This window comes from Myxocyprinus asiaticus, chromosome 10 (assembly GCF_019703515.2).
Source record: "Myxocyprinus asiaticus isolate MX2 ecotype Aquarium Trade chromosome 10, UBuf_Myxa_2, whole genome shotgun sequence".
Taxonomy (NCBI): Eukaryota; Metazoa; Chordata; class Actinopteri; order Cypriniformes; family Catostomidae; genus Myxocyprinus; species Myxocyprinus asiaticus.
The window spans coordinates 39,073,206-39,099,842 of record NC_059353.1 but is presented as its reverse complement, the minus strand read 5'-3'; the positions used below and the strand labels follow the sequence as shown (position 1 = coordinate 39,099,842).

General features: G+C 40.7%; 1 protein-coding gene across 2 annotated transcripts in view; it reads right to left on the bottom strand.

The window, feature by feature from the left end:
- Positions 1–26,637, bottom strand: part of cps1 (carbamoyl-phosphate synthase 1, mitochondrial) — a 79,671-nt gene that overhangs the window by 30,836 nt on the left and 22,198 nt on the right. For both annotated transcript variants that reach the window (XM_051708957.1, XM_051708958.1), the window contains exons 24-28: positions 25,439–25,502; positions 25,080–25,261; positions 23,273–23,467; positions 6,490–6,557; positions 3,426–3,501 (exon numbers count right to left, since the gene is read on the bottom strand). In XM_051708957.1, coding sequence (XP_051564917.1) covers positions 3,426–3,501; positions 6,490–6,557; positions 23,273–23,467; positions 25,080–25,261; positions 25,439–25,502 — 585 coding nt within the window. The remainder of the gene's footprint in view (positions 1–3,425; positions 3,502–6,489; positions 6,558–23,272; positions 23,468–25,079; positions 25,262–25,438; positions 25,503–26,637) is intronic.

Sequence of the window (26,637 nt, the reverse complement as noted above, 5' to 3'; positions counted from 1 at the left end):
GTTTTTGGCACCATTCAGTGTAAATTCTAAAGACTGTTTTGCGTGAAAATCCCAGGAGATCGGCAGTTACAAAAGTGGGTCGTGACCCAGTGGTTGAGAAACCCTGGACTATATAATAGGAGGCAGATGCTGGAATAACCGGAGAAGAACCTCAGAATTAAATTGCACCAGGTCCAGCCTTTTTGTGCATTGCACGGGCGATTTCGCCAAACCCACTTGTGTAGAGACTTAGCGCATGCTTGCATGAAAATATTGTCCTCTTAACCCTCTGGGGTCGACGGACGCGCTGGCGCGTCCTGCTGGATTTTTTCCTCATAACAGCGGAAACGATATTTCTAGGCATACAGATAAGTTTAAGACATCATTAGAGACTATAAAGGGTCAACTTTTATTTGTGTACACTCACAATAACAACAAAACCTTGAACTTTTGTAAAATAAAGAAAATAAACAGGGTGCGCTTTCAGCCGTCTCTGTCTCCGCGAGCATCTTTCTGAAACACGTCACAAAAATGAACTGAAACTCTGCGAATACTTATCAGACAAACATTAAACATACGTATGTCTAAAGAAAGCTTAAAATGTCTACTTTTAAATAAAACAATTCAAATTTAAAACAAATATTCTCCTGCAATGTAATCTGTATGAAACAAAGTGATGTACAGTTTCTCCTGGCTCAGCTAATTATCACTAATATGATCACACCCACTAGCAGAGCGCACTATTCATACGGTAATGTGCTGAGGCGATCAATACAAATGGTAAACGCCCCCAACAATGCCTTAAAAAGCATCAAGTTCATTCACTTTCCTGCCCATTTGGAAGATGGCATGCTACACAGGTGAGGAAGCTCCTGGATAGTGACGAAGAGTTCATATTTTCCTCAGAAGAAGAGTGGGAATCCGATGAGGAACGTTTGCATTTTGAAGAGCAACTTGATCCAGCCGAGGATACAATTTCGGATGAGTAAGTCATTTAGTTTTACTTACATTAGTTGACATGCTATTTTATATAAACATGTACATATTTTACTAGTTGGACCATTTCCAGACTTTCCCGCCAGGATTCAGAGTATTGAAATTTGAAATATGTCCTAATAGGCAAGTTTTAGTTACATTTAAATGTTGTTTCGGCTAAAGCAGGTATTTAAATTGTAAGCTGTATGATATAAATATGATATGTAATATGATATAAAAATAATATGAATTTTTAGATTATATTTTAACTAGGGTTTATGCTGCCTCATTATCATCAACGAAGCTTGTGCCTGCAAATATCTGTTCGGGTGTAAAAGTGTAAAATGTGCTGTAAATATGCCCATATTAGAAAATCAGCATATTAGAATGATTTCTGAAGGACCATGTGACATTGAAGACTGCAATAATGATGCTGAAAATTCAGCTTTGATCACAGGAATAAATTGCATTTTACAATATATTCAAATAGAAAAGTTATTTTAAATTGTAAAAATATTTCACAATATCACTGTTTTTGCTGTATTTTGGATCAAATAAATGCAGCCTTGGTGAGCAGAAGAGACTTCTTTTAAAAACATTAAAAAATCTTACAGATCTAAAAACTTTTAAACGGTAGTGTAGGTCTAAAGTTTTTAAGTAAAATCTTTATGTAAAGAAAATGTATAGTCAGATTACTTCTTTTAACTTAAACTTGATTTTGTGAATAAGCTACAAACAATACATTCAATCATTAAGTCTCCTCACATTCATTCTCTCTCAGGGGAGGGGTCTTTGTCTCTTCAGGTATGAATCACATCAATATTCATGATCATCCACGCCTCCTCACATATGGCCTTTCTAACACTAAAAGTGTCCTACAGAGTTAAATGATTATATTGTTTTGTATGAATGAGTGATCAGGATGGTTTTCACATAATTTTTGTAGCAAAAACTCTAGGTTACCAGATCCAGTTCTCAAAAGTCTTGTGAACAAATGTTTAGTATGTGTTATATGGCCTTATTTCAGTGACTTAAAATGTTGTTTTTTCAAAAACCACGCATAAATGTTATTTTCTCAAAAATACAAACAGGTACATACATGTTGTTCACATGTTATTGTAGCCCAGTTTGTGCTGAATGCAGTGTTATCAGACTTTAGCCATTAATATGTTTTTAAGCAACTGAAAAAGCACAAATGTCAAGGCATGTCAAAACGTCTCCAGGGCTCAAAACACCCTCAGACCCCAGAGGGTTAAAGTAGGGCCCATAAAGTTAATACCTGTTGGTTTCTGATGTCAGTCCATCTAGGTTTGATTCAAGGTTAATAAATATGCTATTTGATTTTATGTGGTTATAAATATTTCTTATAGAAATATAAACTGCAATAAAGTCTTCTGTTGTCTCTCTGTTCTCCATATTCTGTAGTTACAGTAAAAGTCTTTGTAGAACATTATGCTGGCTAATTTACTATCTTGTGACAACATAAAACTGACCTATTTCACCTCTTTTTGGTGGTGATAGTATTTAGAAAAACAACAACATGACAAACGGGATGACAAATACTGAAAATCCCAAGCCAAATATCTTGACGTATAAACTCACAAATGGTTCAATGATGGTAACAGTGGTGGTAAAGCAGTTTTGCTGGACTCAGGAAAACTATTGCCCTCTTAAGTGAAAAACTGAGTAGGAAGATTAGATTAAAATCAATACTGGCCCTGAGCTACAGGAAAATTAGGGCTGCTGGAAATGTGCATGGTCTGCCACGATCTCCAGAGCATCGAGAGGGCTCTCATAGGCTCTGTTATAAAACCTAATGAGCTGCCTAAGTAGACAGCATTTTAAGACATCATAGGGATGCTTCCAAAATGAAGGTTGTTTTCTAAGAAACCTTCTTTTGGCAAATTCTAGTGCAGCATTGCATGTATTTGTGAGGAAATCAGTCTCATAATTAATTGCATTGTGTCCTTAGTGGATATCAATCCAATACCTAAAACAAGACATGAAAAATTTTGATTATAAATATGATTAATTCAATACCAAAGAGTTTTGCTAAAAAAAAAAAAAATCTAATTAAAAATAAATTTTTACCAAATATTTCTATGTACTGTATTTTATGCATATTAAAATATTGCATCTTAATCTTAGCAATATGTTTTCGCCAAACTCTGAGATCAGTTTTAAGTCAATTCTCCTGTGCACTTTGTATGAAGAGGTCTATTTTTACCATGCTGCCTATATAGAGCTTTTCCAATTAGTAACTTATGAGGTTCCATTTCCATTAGGATGCTCCCTATGTAGGCAGTAGACAAGGCAGCTCACTAGGTTGTGGAACAGAGCTATACTATTATAATTTCAAGAGAGGCACATATTAAATAATTCATGATTGAGCCATTGAATGATTCATGTGGCAAAACCAACACGCTTCGCATGAAGTAATTTTTGGTCGTGACTAGCCTGAATGACCTCACCTGTGACACCTGCGTAGCTTCCTCCAAGAAACGTTTCATCTCGTCTTCACAGTATGCCACGTTCATGGCTGAGCCACTGAAAACAGAGAAAGATTCTCATGAAGTCATTTATCACTCTGACACTTGATCCAGTTGTGTGAAGTGTTTTAAAACGAGCCCATCAGGAAATGAGATGGGACAAAAAACATGATTTGATGGTTGTAGAGTCAAAGCTAACAGACAGGTAGATATGTAGAGGCATGTAACAAAAGCAAGCAAATTGAAAAATCAAACCGGAGGAATATATTTAGGTCAGGTTGTCCTCGAGGCGATCAGAACTGAGTGTTTTATTTTGAGACGAAAAAAAAGATCTTTGGGTGATTTTATGGGTTTCTGCCCTTCAGCTACCATTTGAAGCATCCACCAGATTGTAAAGGTACTGAAACCACATCTTATCTGTTGTATTACATATTTAAAATAAACAAAAATATCACAGACGTTGACCAGCTAAATGAAGCAGTGTAAACAGAAAGACAAGTGGGAAATGTACATACTGCAGAGGGCTGTTGCAGTATGTGTTCTACAGTCCAGATGAACTGGCAGTGTTTCTGTCAGGTTCTGTGTCAGAGCTGCAGATCCTGAGAATCTGAGCCTGCAGCACGGGTTAAGCACCAGCTCTGCGGGCAGTGGAGATCCCTTCACACTCCTGATGCCAAACCACAGCTGGTACCAAAAACCCTCAGCAACACATAGCAGAGATCAAAACACATCTCTCACAGCTCTCAACTGAGCAGCTAAGTGATTGCAGAGTCAAACAAGGCAGTAAACACACAAATGTTAAAGAAATCCCTTTACAAGCCATGTATTTGTCAGTTGGATTTTCTTGAAAACTGTAAAAGCAAATCTGACTGTCACCTAACTGGTGCTTTGGTCAACACTCGAGAGTGAGATGTAGAGTGTGGGGTAGTCTAGTGTCTAGGGTTGGGTGTAGGGCTGGGCACTGATACAGATTTTCTGATTCGATTCCGATACAATAGCTCTCGATTTGATTCCAATTTAGATTCGATATCGATTCATATGGGTATATTTCAGTTATAATGTCCCTTGCTTACATATGTAAGCTAATGCTGTTAATAATACAGGGGACCTTCTAACTAGGTACATTACGAAAATATTAATTTTACGAATTATATTTTATTACTTTATCATTTTGGTCACATTTTAGCTTTTTAAATATGAACAAAAATCCATAATAATAATAATTTTGACTGAATTAAATTTTAGTTTTTCCCTACTCGTTTGTAGATGAATTAGGAGTAGAAAGCGATTGAAAATGCATAGGAAAAGAGGTGAATGAAAATGAAAGAATGAAAACAAAATATTTATTAGGCATGTTAGGCCAGCAGAGAAGGCTTTGCTGGCCCTGAGAATTCACCACTGGATTTTAGTCATACTGCCAACCTCTACTAGTAGCTAAAGATGTAAGCTTTTAAATAAAAGTTTGTAGGTTCTAACCCAAAAGAAGTGATCCATAAACTATTGCCATTATATCATAAGCCAGGCACAATAGCTCCAACTGACCCCGTAATAAGTGTACTCTTAAGTCACTTTGGATAAAAGTGTCAGATAAATAACAAGTAAGATGTAGTAACTATAAAAAGAGATACACTAAACAGGTTTTAAATAACTCTGTGAGAACAAACTTGAATATGTAGCAGAAATAAAAGGATGTGCAAAACCACTTTACTCACTTTCGTTCAGCGGTATTTTCATATGTTGTGAATCTGGTTTCAAACATAACATTTGAAATTTGTGCTCTGTGTTTTCCACTTGATAACCATTAAGTATCACTGTACAGCATCACACTTAGTGAAATCAGTGAATTTTGGCTGCTGCAATTCCTTGAAAAAGCTTAATATTGTCTCAAACAGACAGTAACCATTGAGGCAACATCTAATGAGAACAAATAGAAAAGTACTGCATCTGAGGAAATTGCATTTATGATTGAGCTGTGCTCTGGGTAATGGCAGAATAGCAGAATTTACAGCTATCTCAGTGTGGCCTCTTGGTAAACAGCGATTGGAACCAGATTTAAAAGGGACATAATTTTCGGGTTCTCAAAACAGACAACTGCTGTGCAAATTAGCTCTTCAAGTTGGCCAATCTGAGCCTCTTAGTGTGCTGTTGAATTGCATCTCACCCAGTGTTTCTACAGGCTGTAATTGAGAAGCCTGCAGCAGAATTTCTCTGCTCTTGACAATAAAGTGGTTGTCTACATGTCCACTTTCATTTGTGCTCAGTGGAATCTACTGATGAATACTGGAGATCTATGAAGTTAAGCGCTCTGTATGAAAAGAATAAAATTTCCCAGCGTTCTCTGCCCAGGCGATGTATAGCAGACTACTGTAACTCGCTGTATTATGGCATCTCTCAGTCTTCCATTTCTTGTCTGCAGCTAGTACAAAATGCAGCTGAAAGGCTTCTCAAAGGGATATTCTAATTTCTTTGCACTGGCTCCCTGTCAAGTATAGGACTGACTTTAAAATCGCATTATTTGTCTACAAAGCCCTCAATATCTGGCTCCTCAATACTTTACTGATTTATTGCTCCCGTACACTCCTTCTCGAACCCTAAGATCGTGTGACCATGGCCTACTCACTGTCCATAGAGCAAAACCTAAAAATCGGGGTGATCGCGCCTTCACTACCGCTGGTCAGAAACTTTGGAATAGCTTTCCTCTTTATATCAGACATGCTCCATCCATCTCTGCATTTAAATCTTCTCTTAAGACTTATTTTCCCTGGCTTTTAACATTCCCTAACTATGTTATTTTGGGGTGTTTTATATTCATGATTGTTTATTATTTGTTTATTTTGTTTTTATTTTTATTTTATTTTAATTTATTCCTTTTATTCACTGTAAAGCACTTTGGTCAACCTCTGTTGTTTTTAAATGTGCTTTATAAATAAACACTGCTTTTGATTGATTGATTGATTGATTGATTGATGTATAGCACCACATGGGGAATCAATTGCGAAACTGATCTCTGCTTGTGTCCTGAATTCACTGTACCCCATGTACTCACCTAAGAACGTAGGATGGGCGCAGGAGACAGGGGTAGCCTACTTTACTTGCAAAAGACACAGCATCTTCCTGAAAAAGAGAGGAGTACATGTGTACTTAGAAAGACCCCATGAAATGACAAACACAGCTTTCTATCATGTGTTGATGAATTACCTATCAAAAGTTGGGCAGGACATATCATGCTCGTCCCTTTTTATTTTATTTTAAATAGCCAATAATCCTTCAGTTATGTCACAGCCATGAACCATAATTTGTTACTTGCTAGTCAGTTGCAAGCAGGGGAGGGGCATTCTCATTCTGGACAGCATTTGATAGGACAAAATCTGTGTAGCATAACATGAGTCATAAATACTTTTGGTATTTTATTTTATTTATTTTTTTTCAGAAGAGAAAGACTGTACATTTTAAATGCATGTTTTTGCTAAAGGTTAATTTTGTCAACTTTTAGGAGTACACTAGAATATAAATGGTACACATGGACTAAATGGCACAAATCTTATATTTTAATTATGTACATGCGGTCTTTAAACCGATTAAACAGAAATGTAAGCGCAGTGTAGTTCTAGCGGGAAGACTAGCAGCTGTACATCATCGCACCATTAGCTAGGTAACTCCTAGCCAATCACATGTAAGCCAGTGCTTTATGAGTCTGCTCACAATCTATCACATTGCGTTTCAGTGTGCTAACACGGCAACCTCCACTACCCCACCACCACCAGTTGAGTCCCGTCCTGCGCGGGGGTAGGCTCCTCGCCCCTGCCTCCTATCTCCGGCAGGATATGACAGTTCGAAGTACAACTTCTTCGGACCGCCAGACAGGGTTTACACCACAGTGAGGCATTACATTTCTGTTTTATATTCATCAAATAAGATATCTGGAAATGGATTTCAGATGTCAATAAATTGAAGAGTAATTAAAGACATCTTAAAAGGCTTTCTTACTAGTTACAATAACATTAAAGATATAAAAAATGTATATTGCCACTAGTAAAAACCAAATTACATACAGGGGTGTAAATTAACGAATTACAAATACTCTTGTTAAGGTAATTAAGTAGTTTTTCCCAGGAATTGTACTTTTTCCAAGTAGTTTAGAAATGGTGTACTTTTACTTATGTACATTTTAGGTGCTTTAACTATACTTTTACTGTGCTATTTTCCCTCCTTCTGTGTTCGCTACATCTCTGACCTGATTTTATTTTTATCCATCAAAGTGAGTCTCGTGAAATCAAAACTTGAATGGCAGCAGGCACCAACTGCAATAAATCATCATGGATGTAGAGGATACCTCAGCAGTTCAACACCTAGACATCCAAGCCGTATCTGAATGAGCTTTTAGCAATAAAGAAGGTCAATTGCTTGATCGTGTCATGTGAGTTTAGCTTGCTCAAGCCAGTCGAGATTTCAGCTTTAGTTTGAAGAAACATATCGAGGTAAATGTAATATTTTTGCTTACTAGATTCTCTGTAACATTGCCTGTAAATTAGCTATCAATCACCGAGATTATTGGGCTGTGAGATAAAAAGTCCCTGGACGTATCTGTTTATTTTTACTTTGTCCTCTTTGTTTGTTAAATTACATCCGTGGATGTATGGCTTTGGTCTTATTGCAATTGGACATTTTGCCTGCTTTGTGTTGTGTTTTTCTTGTTTTGTTGTCTCTACCTCTCTTTCTCTCTCTTCCATGCAGGTTGCTCAACATTAAGGTGTCTGCAGTAATGATTGCTAATCACTCCTCTGTCAGGATTGGCTAGTGGGGAGAGTGAAGCAAGATAAAGCCCAGGCAGATCTCCACTGCATGGAGCTTCCCTTCCCTTGTTCCAGATGGTTGTTGGTATGCATGTGTTGCTGCATGTGGTTGTAGCTGTTAATTGTTGTAGGTTACTGTGTTGATGGTAACCATTGTTGTCACTGAGGTTGATCTCTGTCATTTAATTTAAAATTTCTTTATCTGGTGGCCTGGGTAGCTCAGTGGTAAGGACGCTACCACCCCTGGAGTTCGCTAGTTTTCTAGTTTGTTAGTTCGAATCCCAGGGCATGCTAAATGACTCCAGCCAGGTTGGCCTGGTTGCTAGGGAGGGTAGAGTCACATGGGGTAACCTCCTTGTGGTCACTATAATATGGTTCATTCTCGGTGGGGCACGTAGTGAGTTGAGTGTGGTTGCTGCAGTGGATGGCATGAAGCCTCCAAACGCGCTATGTCTCCGTGGCAATGAACTCAACAAGCCATGTGATAAGATGCACGGGTTGACAGTCTCAGACGCAGAGGCAACTGGGATTCATCCTCCACCACCTGGACTGAGGCAAATCACTACGTGACCACAAGGACTTAAAGCACATTGGGAATTGGGGATTCGAAATTGGGAGAAAAAGGGGAAAAATCCAACAAAAAGATATTTTTTTTATCTTGACACTTTGATGTAAATATTGAAAATAGTAATATGTGCCATTTTGTTTAACCTTTTTGTGTTATATCCTGTTTTTAGTTAGAAAGAGAGACAGGGAAGTTTTCTGTGGCTTTATTTTCTTTTGCATGTATTTTACTCTCCCCTTCATAGAAGACTTTTTTTTTTTTTTTGGTCTTGCCCCCTCCTGAAGCCTTTTGATAGTTCCTTTTTTCTGTTTCTTTAATTAAAGTGTTATTTGAACTTAAGTTGACTTGATGGGAGAAGGGAACTCCAACCTTTTTTGTTACTCCTCCCCAACCCTAGACTGGGGCAGGTCATAGCATCGGACTTGAAGTGTACATGTAACCGAATAGAGCACTGTCTAATATGTTTTTAAAAGGCTATTAATCTAACATCTCAGTCCAGGGACCATTCATCCAGCTGCCAGAGGGCGCCATCACCCGAATACTAGTCATGTTTCATTTCCTGGTTTACTTGTATCACTTCCTGTTACACATATATAAACCATGTGCTTGCAACACAACATTGTGAAGTATTGCCAGTTTTTACCTGCCTTACTGAGCATTTTTCATTGTATGTGGATCTAATGTTTCTGGATTTTTTGGCCTGTTCTTTCGACTCAGGTTTTTGGATTACTGTTTTGGATTTGTTTGCTAGTGATTTGCCTCTCTGTGTTTGTGACCTCTGCCTGGACTTTTACTACACTATTTGTCTATCGATTTGGATTTTATGAACTGTACTTTTATTAAACTTCTGCAAATGGATTCTAATCCTACTCCAGTCCTGAGCTCGTTACAATTAATCAAACAACAAAACGAGAAAACCACTCACTGCTTTTGGCTGAACAACTTTAGTAGCTATAAAAGTATTAATGCAACATAATAAAACAGTGACATTTTTAATATTTTAATATTATTATTTTTTTAATACCGACCCCTGATGAAGAGAGTATGTTCATTTAAATAATAAATTTCCAGTGAAGTAGAGATGATAAAATAATTTAAAACTATGCTCATTTTTTTCTTATGCCTGATAGAAAATTATCAATCCTTGTAGAGCAATACTTCAGGCAGATTATTCCCACCAGTCTCAAATACACTTCAGAAAATTGTGCATCATGCATTAGAATGAATACAGAACTATTTCTGGGCTTAAAAGATACAAGAACTAAATCAATGTAGAACATTGTATCTCAAAAGGAATACAATGTGGCCCCCTATGTACTACTTGAAGGCCAATGTGGCCCCTGTACAAAGAACTTTGCCCACCACTGCTCTATACCGTCTCTTTTGTGTGGGATGTAACATGCCAAGTGACAGTCTATTTTTGTTGTTGTTCTTGCTTAATGTTTTTTGCATTCTTTCTATTGTTTTGAACAATGTTTTACGTGCAACAATAACGTCCTGGTTACTTGCGTAACCTCCGTTCCCTGATGGAGGGAACGAGACGTTGTGTCGATGTAGTGACACTAGGGGGTCACTCTTGGGAGCCCGAGACACCTCTGGTCTTTGATAAAAGGCCAATGAAACTTGGCGAGTGGTATTTGCATACCCCTCCCTGGGACATACGGGTATAAAAGGAGCTGGTATGCAACCACTCATTCAGGTTTTGTGCAGAGGAGCCGAGACAAGGTCCCGGCCATTTCAGCGGGTAGTTCAGCATTGTGGCAGGAGGGACACAACGTCTCGTTCCCTCCATCAGGGAACGGAGGTTATGCAAGTAACCAGGACGTTCCCAATCTGTCACTCACTCGACGTTGTGTCGATGTAGTGACACTAGGGGTCCCTATACGAAACGCCGCAACTGGCTGAACTGAGTTACGTGAACTAGCGGTGTGTGACAGGCAGACCACTGTGTGCCTCGTAGCCAGCACACCAGGCCGACACGTAACCTCCCTCAACGCTGTTATGAGTGTAGAACGGCCCTTTGGGGACAAGTCGACTGCCCAAAAGATAGAGACAGGCTAGCCCAGTCGTGGCCTCTTATCCTCTTTTTTTTCCTCTCCCAAAAAAAAGGAATTAACCGACTGGGGCCACCAGGTCCAGTCGGGGGGGTGGGGGTGGGTGTCACTCCCAAGGGGAAAACACCACGGAGACTACACCCCGCCCACACTCTGCCCAAGGAAGACACAGTTTGCCAACAGGGAAACTAATTAGCGGAAGATATACGTTGCATGGGGTTACCTACGGGGAACCACCACATGCGGAGCACCTACCCCAGTACAGGGCTTAGTAGCACGTGTACTGAGCTGGCAGCGAGTCTCCACAGGGCTCGGAGGAAATCATCCAGGAAACACAGTTTGTGAACTCTACTGGGAGTCAACAGCACACGTCTTCAGCTCAGGGGAGGTGAAAGGCGCTATGCGCAAGCGATACACCCGGCCAGCTTTCCTGGACTTACCTGCTTGTGCGTGCCACTACACGGGACGAAACCGGTTCCACACAGAGATTGTAGAACCTCGCAAAGATGTTGGGTGTTGCCCAGCCCGCCACTCTGCAAATGTCTGTTATAGAGCGGCCACTGGTCAAGGCCCAGGAGGCCGCTACACCCCTGGTAGAATGGGCTCATAGCCCTGCCGGGGGCAGCATGTCCTGGGCGTGATATGCCATTGTTATGGTGTCAATGAGCCTGTGGGTGATCCTCTGCTTGGAGACAGCGCTTCCTTTCCGCTGTCCACCAAAGCAGACAAAGAGCTGCTCAGAGACTCTAAAGCTCTGCGTGCGATCCAAATAGATGCATAAAGCGCACACCGGACACAGCAACGTCAGGGCTGGGTCTGCCTCCTCCTGGGGCAGCACTTGCAGGTTCACCACCTGGTCCCTAAAAGGGGTCATTTGGGGGGTCATTTGGGGGGTCATTTGGGAACCTTGGGCACATAGCCCGGTCGGGGTCTCAGGATCACGTGAGAGTAGCCCGGACCAAACTCCAGGCACGTTTCGCTGACAGAGAACGCTTGCAGGTCTCCTACCCTCTTGATGGAAGTGAGCACAGTCAGGAGGGCAATCTTCAAAGAGAGTACCTTAAGCTCAGCTGACTGCAAGGGCTCAAAGGGGGCTCTCCGTAGACCCTGAAGAACTACAGAGAGGTCCCATGAGGGAATGAGGCGCGGTCTGAAAGATTCAACCCCCTGGTGCCTCTCAGAAACCTGATGATCAGGTCGTGATTCCCTAAGGACGTGGTGTGCCGCTATAACGGCTACATACACCTTCAAGGTGGAAGGGGACAGCCGCCCTTCCAACCTCTCCTGCAGGAAGGAAAGCACCGATCCGACTGCGCATCTCTGGGGGTCTTCGCATCGGGAAGAACACCACTTAGTGAACAGATGCCACTTAAAGGCATACAGGCGGCTCATAGAGGGGGCCCTAGCCTGAGTGATCGTGTCTACTACCACTTAATTCTTCCGCATCCCATCCAGGGGCCAGACACGGCGATTCCAGAGGTCTGGTCGCGGATGCCAGATGGTGCCCCGTCCCTGAGAAAGAAGGTCCTTCCTCAGGGGAATTCGCCCGGGGGGGGGCTATTGCGAGGAACGTGAGGTCCGAGAACCACGTCTGGGTGGGCCAGTAGGGTGCTACCAGGATGACCTGCTCCTCGTCCTCCCTGACCTTGCACAGGGTCTGTGCAAGTAGGCTCACTGGAAGTCCAGGGGGCCAGCTGTGTGCCAGCGCATCTATACCGAGAGGTGCCTCGGTCAGGGCATAACAGAGCGGTAAGTGGGAGGATTCTTGGGAGGCGAACAGGTCTACCTGTGCCTGCCCAAATCGACTCCAAATCAGCTGGAACACCCGAGGGTAGAGTCTCCACTCTCCCCTGAGGGTAACCTTCCATGACAGCGTGTCCGGTCTGCTTACCAGCTCCAAGGCAGTGGGTTTCGTCATCCCTGGGTCGCCTGTCTCAGGGGCGCTTTGAAGACTTTTGCGGGTTCTTGGCGGCCGGCCGTGAGACGGGTGGCGTCTGCTTCCTGCGGTGGGCTCCACGCCGGGGCCGGGCCGAAGGGGCGGGCTGCGGCAGAGCCAGTGCAGTCACCGCAGGGGGATGCCCTTGGTGACGAGCAGGCGGTGTGCGGGATCTTGAGCCGTGCCGGGGCAGGATGTGCCAGATAGCCTCCGTCTGCTGCTTCACCATCGAGAACTGCTGGGCAAAGTCCTCGACGGTGTCGCCGAATAGGCCAACCTGGGAAATGGGGGCAGCAAGGAACCGTGCCTTTTCGGCCTCTCCCATCTCGACCAGGGTGAGCCAAAGGTGGCGCTCCTGGACCACCAAGGTGGACATCGACCACCCGAGAGACTGCACCGTGACCTTCATGCCCCGGAAAGCGAGGTCGGTCACCGAGCGCAGATCCTGCATCAATCCCGGGGCAGAACTACCCTTGTGCAGTTCCTTTAGCGCCTTGGCTTGGTGGACTTGCAGGAGAGCCATGGCGTGCAGGGCGGAGGCGGCTTGTCCAGCGGCACTGTAGGCTTTGGCCGTCAGGAACGACGTAAACCTACAGGCCTTGGACGGGAGCTTTGGGAGCCCATGCCAGGTGGCGGCGCTCTGCGGGCATAGGTGTACCGCGCCTTATTCACCGGGGGAATCGCCAAATAGCCCCTGGCCGCCCCACCATCGAGGGTAGTGAGGGTGGGGGAGATGAAAGATTGGGACCGCGCAGTAAAAGGTGCCTCCCATGACCTTGTCAGCTCCTTGTGTACTTCCAGGAAGAAAGGAACTGGAGCGGGGCGTGGCTGTGAGCGGCGCCGCGAGCCCAGGAACCAATCATCGAGCCGCAAGGGTTCAGGGGAGAGTGGAGGGTTCCACTCTAGCCTGACGCTCGCGGCTGCCCGGGAAAGCATGTCCGTCATTTCCGCGTCAGCCTGTGACTGGGCGACCGTACCCGAGGGGGGGAGCCCAGCTGAGGCGTCCGACTGGACAAGCCCGCCTCCGACGCTGCGCTCGAGAGCTCATCAGCTTCGCGGGCTCAGAACAAGAGGTCGAACTCGCCGTGAGACGAGCCGGCGGACTCATCCGGAAGCCCGATCGGGGCAGACAAGTGTGCTGGGGAATGGGAGATCCGTGGGGGGATACCCGGCAGAGGTGGTCCCATTGGGGTCCCCAAATCACCTCCAAGTGCTAGCCGCGCTGGCCTCATACCTGTAGGTAGAAGGACCGAGGCGTGGCGACCGCATCGTTGCCATGGTCATGTTCTCGCAATGAGCACGTGATCCATCCACGAACACAAAAGACAGCGATCGTGATCATCAGAAGATAACGACCACAACCAGGAATAACACACAAACGGAAAGGCATCTTTAAAAAGACGCGTCTTTAAAAAGAAGTTCCGTGTGTGCCGCTCTTTTAGAGAAATATACTGTCTTATTTCTGCCGAAGCGCCCAGGGGCGTTCTCTGCAGTGCACCAGTGCAGAGGAGGGAGAAGCCGCTGAAATGTGCCGTCAGATCCAGCAGAGGTGAATGAACTGTCAGCTCAGTAAACATTGACCGTTCGCTCCGAAGAGAAAATCTGAATGAGGTTGCATACCAGCTCCTTTTATACCTTTGACACAACATCGAGTGAGTGACAGATAGGGAACTTGCTCTGTTGCCACTGAGGGCAATTTAGACCCTACACATAAATTGATTTGATAGTAATTGTTTCATACATTATGATTCAAAATGGTGATCAGTGTACTGAAAATAACTTTCATCTTTTCATCTCTGTAATCATGTCTCTATTATTTTTTTGAAATCAGATACATGTGTTTATCATAGATAAGTGAAGTTGGCATTCAAAAATTAAATTGTTAGAGGACACCTAGATTTTTCATTCTTTCTGACAAACAGCCATAAAAGAGAATGTGAATTATTGTATGTATGAAACATTTTTAAATTGCAGCATTGTTTATTATAAGGTGGCATATACTTTAGCTTTCACAACCCAATACTCACTACTCATGAGTATTTCTAAATGAGCTACTCTTTTACTCTTACATGAGTTGTTTTTAGGACAGGTACTTTTACTCTACTCACACTAAATTTTTTGGGAATTAACAGTACTTTTACTTGAGTAGGATTTTTCAATACTCTTTCTACCCTTGATTACAGATATCAAAAATTAGCATTTTTACTAGTTGTAATTTAATGGAGATTTGCACTAGTAACAGAATTTAGTATTTCAGCTTTACTGCCAAGTATGCTTACACATACAAGGAATTTGACTTGGTAACAATATATTTGTTGATTAGAAAAATTACTGATATGTGATATTGCTGATATAGTATGTGTAGTTGAAATTTCAACTAGTCAGAAATTAATTCTAGATATCTGTAGTTGTGTTTTGATCAGGAGTGAATGACAGATCATTGAAAATGCAGTTACACATACAGTTGAAGTCAGAAGTTTACATACACCTTAGCCAAATACATTTAAACTCAGTTTTTCACAATTCCTAAAAATTAATCATAGAAAACATTCCCTGTCTTAGGTCAGTTAGGATCACTACTTTATTTTAAGGATGTGAAATATCAGAATAACAGTAGAGAAAATGATTTATTTCAGCTTTTATTTCTTTCATCACATTCCCAGTGGGTAAGAAGTTTACATACACTTTGTTAGTATTTGGTAGCATTGCCTTTAAATTGTTTAACTTGGGTCAAACTTTTTGGGTAGCCTTCCACAAGATTCTCAAAATAAGTTGCTGGAATTTTGGCCCATTCCTCCAGACTGAACTGGTGTAACTGAGTCAGGTTTGGAGGCCTCCTTGCTCGCACACACTTTTTCAGTTCTCCCCGCAAATTTACTATCATACTGAGGTCAGGGCTTTGTGATGACCACTCCAATACCTTGACTTTGTTGTCCTTAAGCCATTCTGCAACAAATCTGGAGGTATGCTTGGGGTCATTGTCCATTTGGAAGACCCATTTGCGACCGAGCTTTAACTTCCTGGCTGATGTCTTGAGATGTTGCTTCAATATATCCACATAATTTTCCTTCCTCATGATGCCATCTATTTTGTGAATTGCACCAGTCCCTCCTGCAGCAAAGCACCCCCACAACATGATGCTGCCACCCCCATGCTTCTCGGTTGGGACGGTGGTCTTCACGGTTCCTCCAAACATAATGATGGTCATTATGGCCAAACAGTTCAATTTTTGTTTCATTAGACCAGAGGACATTTCTCCAAAAAGTAAGATCTTTGTCTCCATGTGCACTTGCAAACTGTAGTCTGGCATTTTTATGGCGGTTTTGGAGCAGTGGCTTCTTACTTGCTGGGCAGCCTTTCAGGTTATGTCAATATAGGACTCGTTTTACTGTGGATATAGATACTTGTATACCTGTTTCTTCCAGCATCTTCACAATGTCCTTTGCTGTTGCTCTGGGATTGATTTGTACTTTTTGCACCAAACTACGTTTATCTCTAGGAGACAGAATGCATCTCCTTCCTGAGTGGTATGATGGATGAGTGGTCCCATGGTGTTTATATTTGTGTACTATTGTTTGTACAGATGAACGTGGTACCTTCAGTCATTTGGAAATTGCTCCTAAGGATGAACCAGACTTGTGGAGGTCCACAAATTGTTTTTTCTGAGGTCTTGGCTGATTTCTTTTGATTTTCCCATGATGTCAAGCAAAGAGGCACTGTGTTTGAAGGTAGGCCTTAAAATCTATCCACAGATACACCTCCAATCAGAAGCTAATTGTCTAAAGGTTGGACATAATTTTCTGGAATTTTCCAAGCTTCTTAAAGGCACAGTTAACTTAGTGTATGTAAACTTCTAAACCCACCGGAATTGTGACATAGTCAATTAAAAGTGAAACAATCTGTCTGTAAACAATTGTTGGAAAAATTACTTGTGTCATGCACAAAGTAGATGTCCTAAACGACTTGCCAAAACTATATTTTGCTAATATTAAATCTATGGAGTGGTTAAAAATTCAACTGTATCAGTAAATATGTTTTTGTAATAGTTGAAATTAAATTCCACAAGTTATGATGTAATTTTTGATATAAAGAATTATTATTTTTACTAGTGCAAACATAATTATATAAAAACTAGCATTTTCACTAGTAGCAATTCCATTGCTGATCTCACTAATTAGCATTTTAACTAGTGAAAATTTAATTATAGATATCTATTATTCATATCCCGCACATCATTAAATGTTGAAAGTACTTGCAATATAACATTATATGTTCCTAGAACTGGTTGGTAACTACTTGATTTTTTACCCATAGTATTGATTTAAAAGTTAAAAAGTTAATTATTGTAATAATGGGCATTTGAATTCTAATAATGATAATGTTAAATGATATCCAGTATAATGTGTGAAAAGGAATATATTTCTGGTTTGATGTTGAAGTGGTAACTTGAGCCTCACTGATGGGGCTGTGGGACTACATAGAACAACAAAAGTTTGGAAACAATGTCCCAGTCTGTCACAGATGTGTTTCTGAATGTGCTTTAGATTAGGTCAGGCTGCTCTGTGCTCCTTTCTATATTTGACTCAGACTGTGGGCACAGGACCAGTTAATTACCACTGACCACATCTACTCACTTCATTATTATGCTTTGTGACTGGCTACTTCACAGAGAGAAATACTATAATATAGATCAAACAACCCTCCTGCCCTTGTTGTATGTCAATTGGGTTGTGTGAGGTGATTCAGTCTATCATACCAAAGCCTGAGAGTACCTGTAAATACTATATATTGGACAAATGGATCCTTAAATGTGCTCTCTTCTGAATCGTGGAGAAAAAATCCTTACAATTTTTCTCCTTACAGCAAAATCTCACATACTGTATCAACATTATAGTGAAATGCAGTTCGCAACCCATTTAACTTCCGTAATCTGATGTTTTTTCCAAGTGAACGAGAAAATGTGTAGGGCAGGACTTGATTTTATCCATCAGGAATTGACTGGATCCTGAAAAGTTTTTGGGCAATAATCAGGTGTATTGGTTAAATCAAGCCTTAATGCAAAGAAAATGTAAAAAATGTAGCCGGTCGCAAAATTACCAGCTTTACAGCAAATCCGTTGTAACTACTGGCCAAATGCTACATCATATAGTTAATATTCAGGATGTAGGCTGAAAAGCTTTTAATATGTCCCTATTAGTGGTCAACCGATATATCGCAGAGGCTGATAAATCGGCCGATATTCTGACTTTTTAAATTATCGGCATTGGACAATAAATTTTCTCCTTTGGCCGATTTGTTTCTTGAGGGTGCAGAGAATCGGCTGCTTGCATGTGAAGCAACTGAAACATGTAAACGACCAGTCACGGTTCGTTTTGTTGTCGACATGTTACTACAATAATAGACCAGTGTGCAACATAGTGCCATTTAAATGGTCCACTTATCAGAGCCGCGGCAGAAGCATTAGAGCTCATAATGTTAAAGTGCTTGCCTGTTTCATTCTCCCTTGTAACTTGTAACTGTCTTGTCTAATGATAAAAAGGCAAATATCAATAAAATTAATATCACATACTATCTGCAAATATGTGCATATCTCGTTTAAACAGATGTAATAAAACAACCTCACACAACTTCAGCATCCTGTGGAGCACTCAATTATCTTCCTCTAAAGCACGTATTCTAACAGTCTCTCCTGAACAGTTCCCTGTCACTTTTCTAATAATAAAAGGCAAATATAAATAAAACTTCTATTGTAAACCATCTGCAAATATGCAGATATCTCGTTTAAACAGATGTAATTCACAAACCTCACGAAAATCCAGCGTTCTCTTCCTGTCAAGCACTCATCTATTATCTTCCTCTGAACCGTGTATTCTATCAGCCAGAATCAAAACTTCAGGATCAGGATCAAAAGTTCCTCTAATTCACAAATCATGACGACAATCCAAGCAGGCAATCCAGGCCGTTTAAACTGTCAGGAGATTGAGGCTCGCACTGGATATGCACGAGCGCGTGAGTGTGACCAAAGTCTTTCTAGCAAGTCAGTCCAATGTCGGCCATGTTTGGAACGGTCTCAGGAGACTATTTCCAGTCATGAATGTGCAGCTCCAATCTACTTGAATGGAGAAAGACCAAAATCTCCAAAACGGTTGGTCAAGATTACAATCAAAGAACATATTTCAAATCAGCAGTAAAATCTGACAACACAGGTATCATAAATGGTGCTTCTTTACCTCAGATTAAGCTAAAAAAAAAAAAAAAAAAGCTATTTTCCCAGCTTTTATAGCTAAAGTGCATGCGTGATCTAGAGTTGATTGATAGGCGATGTCTGTATCTAAAAGGTGATTGGCTCTTTTACCTGTAAGGCGGGACTTCCTATCTACATCCGTTGACTGCTGGCTGCAGTTAGGCGTTCTAATTTCTCCCATTCATTTTAACAGAAGTGGCCCGTCTCTGCTAAATAGTCGCTGGTGCAACTTCAATGTAAAAGAGCTTCACATGTGCTATAAGTAAATGTCTTAATCACTATGTACTGTATGTACAATTGGTTTGATTCTGTATTTTTTGAGAAAATGCGATTGCTAACGTGGACATGCCATCCATGGTTGCTGGACTATTGTGTGTACTGCTATTTCATTCTTACTAATATATTAACAATTTCTTCATGTGCAATTAATCTACAAAAATGTTATGACTAAACAGAAATCAGAAAAAACTGCTATCTACCATTTAAAATACAATATAATTTTTTTAGATTATTTTTTACAAAGTTAACATTTTGTGTGAAATTGAGTAAATATAGTGCTAGATAAAAGTTTATTAATTTTTTTTTGCAATTTTATGTTTATGTTATTTACTATATTAAATTGTGTTATATATCAGCATTGTATCGGCTTATCGGCCACCCTGCTCTCTGGATATCAGCATCGGCCATTAAAAAACCCATAACGGTCGACCACTAGTCCCTTTACCCCACTTTTCAGATTGTTCCTACACCACTGGGTCAATTTTGATTTTATGTTGACTTTAACTAAGCAGGAAAATGCTGCATGGCATAAGTAAGCAACCGTATCCTGTCTCCTAACTTTTTCTAAGCACAGAAACAGCACACTGAGCGAACCACAGATTCCCAAAACTTTCTGCTCTTTTGCATTCCTGGCTTGTTTAAACAAGTGGGAGACCATTAAAATACTGAATGTACCCTCAGCAGTGAGACAGAGATCCAGCAAAGGGTGAGTGGGCAGCGCCGTGGGGCAGAATGCCCTCTCTCTTCTCCCTTCATCACACAACTTGAGCTCTTCACTTCCATGGCCCGCGGCAAGAAAGCTGGATGTAGCTAACAGCCGAGCAAGCATGCTTCTAGACAACATGTTTCAGCACTTCTAATGTTTGCTGTCTGAAAGCACTCTAACACCTCTGGAGTATTTAGGGTGAAAGCACATGTGTAAAAGTCAGGAAATGTGTCTACATTAGAAAAACATCAGCACAGCCGAGCGAGTGGATGATTTCTAGAAAACTTGGAATGAATGAAGTAATGAATGATTAATTAAACAAGAAAATGAATAAGTAAGAAGGCGTTCACCAGTAAATCACATCCATATTACTCAAATGACCTAAATCAACAAGCTCTAACAAATGCCAACCCTTTTATCCTGATTATTCAGTGGTTCGATAAAAACATAACAACTGTTACACCAGACTTACTGATCCATTCTACCATGCAAAGGCAAAATGCAGTAACTACACATTTTGTCAAAAAAAAAATCAGTTATGACCAAGATCGGTTCTCTTAGGCCACGTCCACACTAATACGTTTTCGTTTGAAAATGCATCTTTTTCTCTACGTTTTGGCCACACGGAAGGTGTTTTTGACAGCTAAAACTGAGCTTTTCAAAAATGCTCTCCCAAGCTGAAAAATTATAAAACACCGTCTTTGCATTGTATTGTGGACAGGGGAAATGTAAATATCTGAAAACTATGATGTATTCGTTGTCATGTGACGCAGTCATGTGATCCATTCAATTCAAAACAATCAAGATGGCGGCCCATGTTGTAGTAATGTTGTTGCTCCTGCTATTCACTTTGATAGCATTTTTAAAGATAAATGTTACTTTGTACAACCTTCACATTATATTCTTTCAAAGGCAACAGGAAGTTTACTTGGAATTGCTGTCCAGCAACAGAACATGAGGACAAATGCGTTTCAGACCGTACATGGAAAGGTGATTTTTTGCATGAGCAGTAAGGGTATTTGAGAGTTTTCCTCCGTTTCAGTGTGGACGATCAACTTTTGGAACATGCTTAAAAACGGCAGTGTGGACAGAGAGAGTTTACAAAAACGCAGTTTTCAAATGTATCCGGATTAATGTGGACGTAGCCTTAGACCAGGGAATTTCAAACTGGGGTGCAGGGATAACAAGGGGGTGCTAGGGGGTCCACAAAAAAAAAAGTGTAAAAATTAGAGCTGTCAGAATTAACGCGTTAAGGCATGCGATTAATTTAATAGGTTTAAAGCACACATTTTCCTTAATCGCGAATAACGCATTTACCGTTAATACAGCATAAACACTTGTGTGAACGGCAGAAACTTTGTAATGTGTCCGCCCGGAGTCATTACACTGACACACACTTCACAAACAGACACAGTGCCAGAGCCCTTCTAACAAGACGAGCCTACAAGCTTAACATAAAACAGCATAACACGGTGGTCCCACTGACATTCTATGGGCGGTACTGTCGTAATCAGGGACTAAAAACGGTTCAAGGAATGAAAACCAAAAATGAACTAAATTTTTTGCAGAACATAACCGAAAACCAGAACAAAGTGATTTTCAAAAACGTTATTTTTAAATGCTGGTAACGGTTATAACTACCAATTTTGTAATGAAACTAAAGGCCAAAGGTTTTAACACAGTACATTTTTGGAACTACACCACTTCATGTTGCCCAAAAAAATTAAACATCTACTTTGATCCTGAAGGAAACTGCTGCATCACATTTCTTTGCCAAATTGTCCATTGTGGATGATGCATTCTCTGAATGAAGAGCTTTTTATCAGCTATGTATAATTACTACACACTGTATACATGCACAGCTAATCCAGGTACAAGGAAAACATTATTAGAGGTAAAAAATTAATTTCTCAGTTGTTTCCAAGTCTTCCCTGAATTATTGTTAGATATGATGCATTAATAAAGTTTTGATGCTGCCGAGTTTTGACTCAGAAGCAGATCTGTAAATAAAATGATACTTAACTGTTAATTAACTGCTTGTTATGATTTCTATGCTGATAAATCCACCTGCTGATTGCTTATTTTTGCATATTTTGGTGAGGCATGTGGCTTATTTTGGGCTTATTTTTCCAGAGCATGTTGCTTGTTGCTCTTGCGAGATCTGGCAACACCGCAAATGGTATTTCACCCACCCCTTTGCACAGAGTACTGTCATTTTTAAAAGAACGTTATTAACCGTTCTTTTATTTTGTTCTAACTGGTAACCTTTTGTAGAGGAGGCTGCGGAACTTCTGAACCGGAACGAAAAATTCAGTTTTTGCTCAGAATGAACCGAAATGAAAAACAATTAGCTTCGTAATACTCTCCTATGATAGAGCCGTGGAGGTTGTTATCTCACTAAACAAAAAAAAAGAAAGTGCTTTCCTGTCAGTGATGGAGAAAGGAGCTCTTAGCGCTGTATGATGTACAAAACAAGCCCAGATGGGACTTGTAATCATTTTAATTACCACAGAAGCAACTCTAGTCTTAACTATCACCAAAACGCAGAATAAGAAGTTTTTGTCTGGAAGCGCTTTTCATGGCGAGTTCAAAGCAGCGCTGATGCCCTGATGTAAATTATGAACGCAGCTTCACAATTGCTGTAACAAAGCAGACAGCCACAGCCTACTGGCAGATTAATATTGCGGAGGATGAGTTTAAGAGATATAATGCCAATTGCAATGAATGTGCAACCTATGGGGAGACTAGTTCTTTCACCTAGTCAAACTCCCACTTAGACTGAATGTTACTTGAATTAGTGCTATTTTAGTGCATTTCATATGGAAGGCTTTGTTTGGAAAATGTTAATAAAGCATTATATTGTTACATATTGTTTTATTTCCTAAGATGGAAACAAATGCATTTTGACAAGAAAATAAGTATATATATTGTCAAATTTCAGCACTTTCATTAACTACAAAAAATTATGCGATTAACCGCAATTAAAAATGTTTATCAACTGACAGCACTAGTAAAACAAATTTTTGTTTTTTTAAATATGCATATTTTATAACCCCCTCACAGGGGGTTGTGAGGCCATATTCTTAGTGAAGCTGCTTTGGAATAACATTTATTGTGAAAGCACTATACAAACACATTTGAATTTAATGGAAAATGTTTCTTATAAGGTTTATATACAAACATTAACAGTGAAAGTAAGATGCAAATCAAGTGTTTTTGAAGTCTAAGAAATTGAATTGGAATTGGTTTTACCAGAGAGCTGAGAGCCCTCCACGGGGCCTGGCCTACACCCAGCTTGTCCAGAATGGAGGAGAATACAGATCTTTCTTCTGCACGATCGATCTGAAGGGGGCTGGTTCCCAGAATCGTCACTCCGTTTAGATGTAGGGGCATGGCCAGGTTATTTGGGATCTGCCCACCCACAGACACAATGCAGCCAGTGCAACCCTGAGGGAGCAAGGAAAGATTAAATCTTGGCAGTCTTAGTAAGGCATGGCAGGCTATTGACTATTGGCATAATGTCTGCTGAACATTACAGCTTATTCTGGCCAAGAACCGCTTAATGTAAGAAGGTTTGTTTTAAGCAAATAATGCTGTAATCAAAGTAAGCACAGTTTTGACATGAATGACTGTAATCATTACACATTAATTGCATGCAATGCTTTTCTGTTACTCTGTTTATAGGCATTATTTAAACTAGACTTTTATCCACTCATGTCTGTCTCTCTCTTGATGTTTTTGAGATGAGCTCTGGTACCAAGAGCAGACCGTGGAACATGACACGGCATTCTTATATGTTCTGAGATCCTTTTGATCCTATGGCAACCACATGTATGCCCACTTCATCATTCATACGCCAGCTTTGCTGCTCCCTTCAGGTTTATCTGATCACGCTAGCATGATGTTAATAAACCACCACACAGCACCAGGGAATTAGTACAACCTCGGAGCACAATATACCCCATAAAACAGCAAACACTTGATGAACCCATGCTTTAATCACCACTTTAACTAGATTATAATGTGTCTGAATGGAAAAGTCAATGGCTGTTAGAGAGGTCAGGTTTTGCATTTTCAGTGGAGACATCAGTGGCATCTCTATGAGGCATATATGAATGTGTTTACCACAGACTGCTTAGATGCTTAGTGGATGTGTGTAATTTCTGTGCAACTAGCACATCTATATAGAATTCAACAGATGTGTGGGCACAGGAGTTCCTATATCGGCTATTTTACGACTGAGTATGGCTCATCCAATCTCATTTTATGACAATTTTCACTGCATGTTGCAGTTCGACTCGACTCGACTCTGCTCACTTTACTTTTCTGAGTTTGCTTTTCCACTGCAGTTTAGTGCAGCCTCAACATGGGTGGGATTATAGGCTGATTGACATAGCTGCACCGCCTCTACTGCCATGACATCATCTTAAACACGACACAAACACTCAGCAAAGAAGCAATGGAGGATATCGAAGGAATGGTGTTCTTGATTCTCGGCATGTGACCGTTATTCGCAGCAAGACGACAAACTTTGTTTCAAATTAGGCTGACGGCAGCAAGACAAAATACAGCTAAAAAAACAGGAGAGTTTGGGAAATCATACACCAAAGCGCAGATGAGGACATCACTGTGTTAGGTCAAAGACGATGCACGAGGGTAAGCTAACCTGCCATCTAGCTTATAGCAATGACGCTCTTTTCGCAATTTTCTCTGACCAATTAGTGATCCGCAGGGTTTGATGTCACATTTAGTATCAGCTCGGCTCGCTTGGAACCTCGACCGAGGTGGTACTAAAAAAAGTACCAGGTACCAGGTACTATCCACAGTGGAAAACCCCCAAAAAGCGAGCAGAGTCGAGTCGAGCCGTACCATGCAGTGGAAAAGCCCCATTAGAGCAAGAACCATCCATTTTCTAATAGGAAATTTTACATGGCTACGTTTTCAGAAAGTGGACCACTAACGCCACATCATTAGGTTGCCCTTGTCAAACATGAAAGTGAATAATACCTTTCAGTTACCCAAAGGCACCAGGTGTATGGGTTGAACTTTGACCTCTCACCTCCTGCTGTGTGATGTCCAAGATGCGCTCCAGGGTCAACTCCTCGAAATACAGACGGTCACACTCATCAAAGTCCGTACTGACTGTCTCTGGGTTGTGGTTCACCACCACTGTACGCTTGCCCATCTGTCTGAGGGCACGAATGCTTGACACAGCACACCAGTCAAACTCCACACTGCTGCCTGTGGGAGAGTAGAGTGAAATGCTGCCCTGACTCACTCCTGCACTAATTGCTCATTAAAACTAATGAAGACAATACATGAATGGGTTGGTTTGAAATAAAAATCAGAAGATGGTTAAGTTAAAAAGAAAGGCAATGATAGGAAATATACTGCTGGAGAATCCTGACTTGAGCTCACCAATGTGATAGGGACCACAGCCGACAATCATGATACCATGATCCTTAAAATCCAGGTCATGCTCCTGTTGAGAGACACAAAACAATTGTGTTCATAAGCTTAAAACTTCAACAGAGTGTAGGTTTCATAGAGTGCAACAGTTCCATTAGAGTGCAACAATTCCAAAAAAGTGCAACAGTTTCAACATTGTGCTGCAATTCCAATAGAGTGCAACAGTTCAACTAGAGTGCAAAATGTAGTTCAACTGTTGAAATAGTTCCAATATAGTTCAACATTTCTGCAACAGATCCAATAGAGTGCAACATTTCCAAAAATTGCAACATTTCCAATAGAGTGCAACAATTCAAAGTTATTTTTTACTAGACTACCCATTGGCTGTGTTTCCCAAAAGCATTGCAAGCTAAAGTTAAACGTGGAGACTATTGGCACAAATGGTGATTTTGGGAAACGCTGCCCTGAAGAGTGATCCACCAATCAGAAATGTCTGATCTGGAAACACGTCAAATAGAGTGCAACAGTTTCATAAGAGTGCAACAGTTCCAATAGAGTGCAACCCTTCAAAAGAGTGCAACAGTTCCAATAGAGTGCAACGGTTTCAGTAGAGTGCATCATTTCTAACAGATGCAAACAGATCCAATAGAGTGCAACAGTTCCAACAGAGTGCAACAATACAAAGTTATTTTTTACTAGACTACCCTGAAGAGTCCTAAAACGTGATCCACCAATCAGAAATGTCTTTGTACCTACACCCTCAAACTAGTTATATAATTGTATATATGACATTTTTGCAATAAACTTAAAATATTGTTTTTATAATTATAATCAATGACTACAGTTACTGAAAGTGAATTGTTTTAAATTGTACCCTCATTTTTGATTGATTGCATCATTTGTAATGCTTCATGGGATGGTAGTTAATTTTCTTATAAAATAATATTTCATATTATTATAATTATATTATTTTTGGCTTCAAACAAAAGGTTGCAATGTTGTGATTCATCTTAGAGCTGGTTGGTTTGGTTCAAAGCGTAGAACTCTTTTATGAAGGATTTCTTGAAATCCCTGTGGAGAAAATGAATGTGAAAAATACTTTCAGAACCAAAGCAGCTAAAAAAAGTGGGTGGTCACTGTTGCGCTCTATAGTGTGTATTTTAAATTTCATGGTTTTATATAGAGTTGGTTTATAAATTAATGCTTTC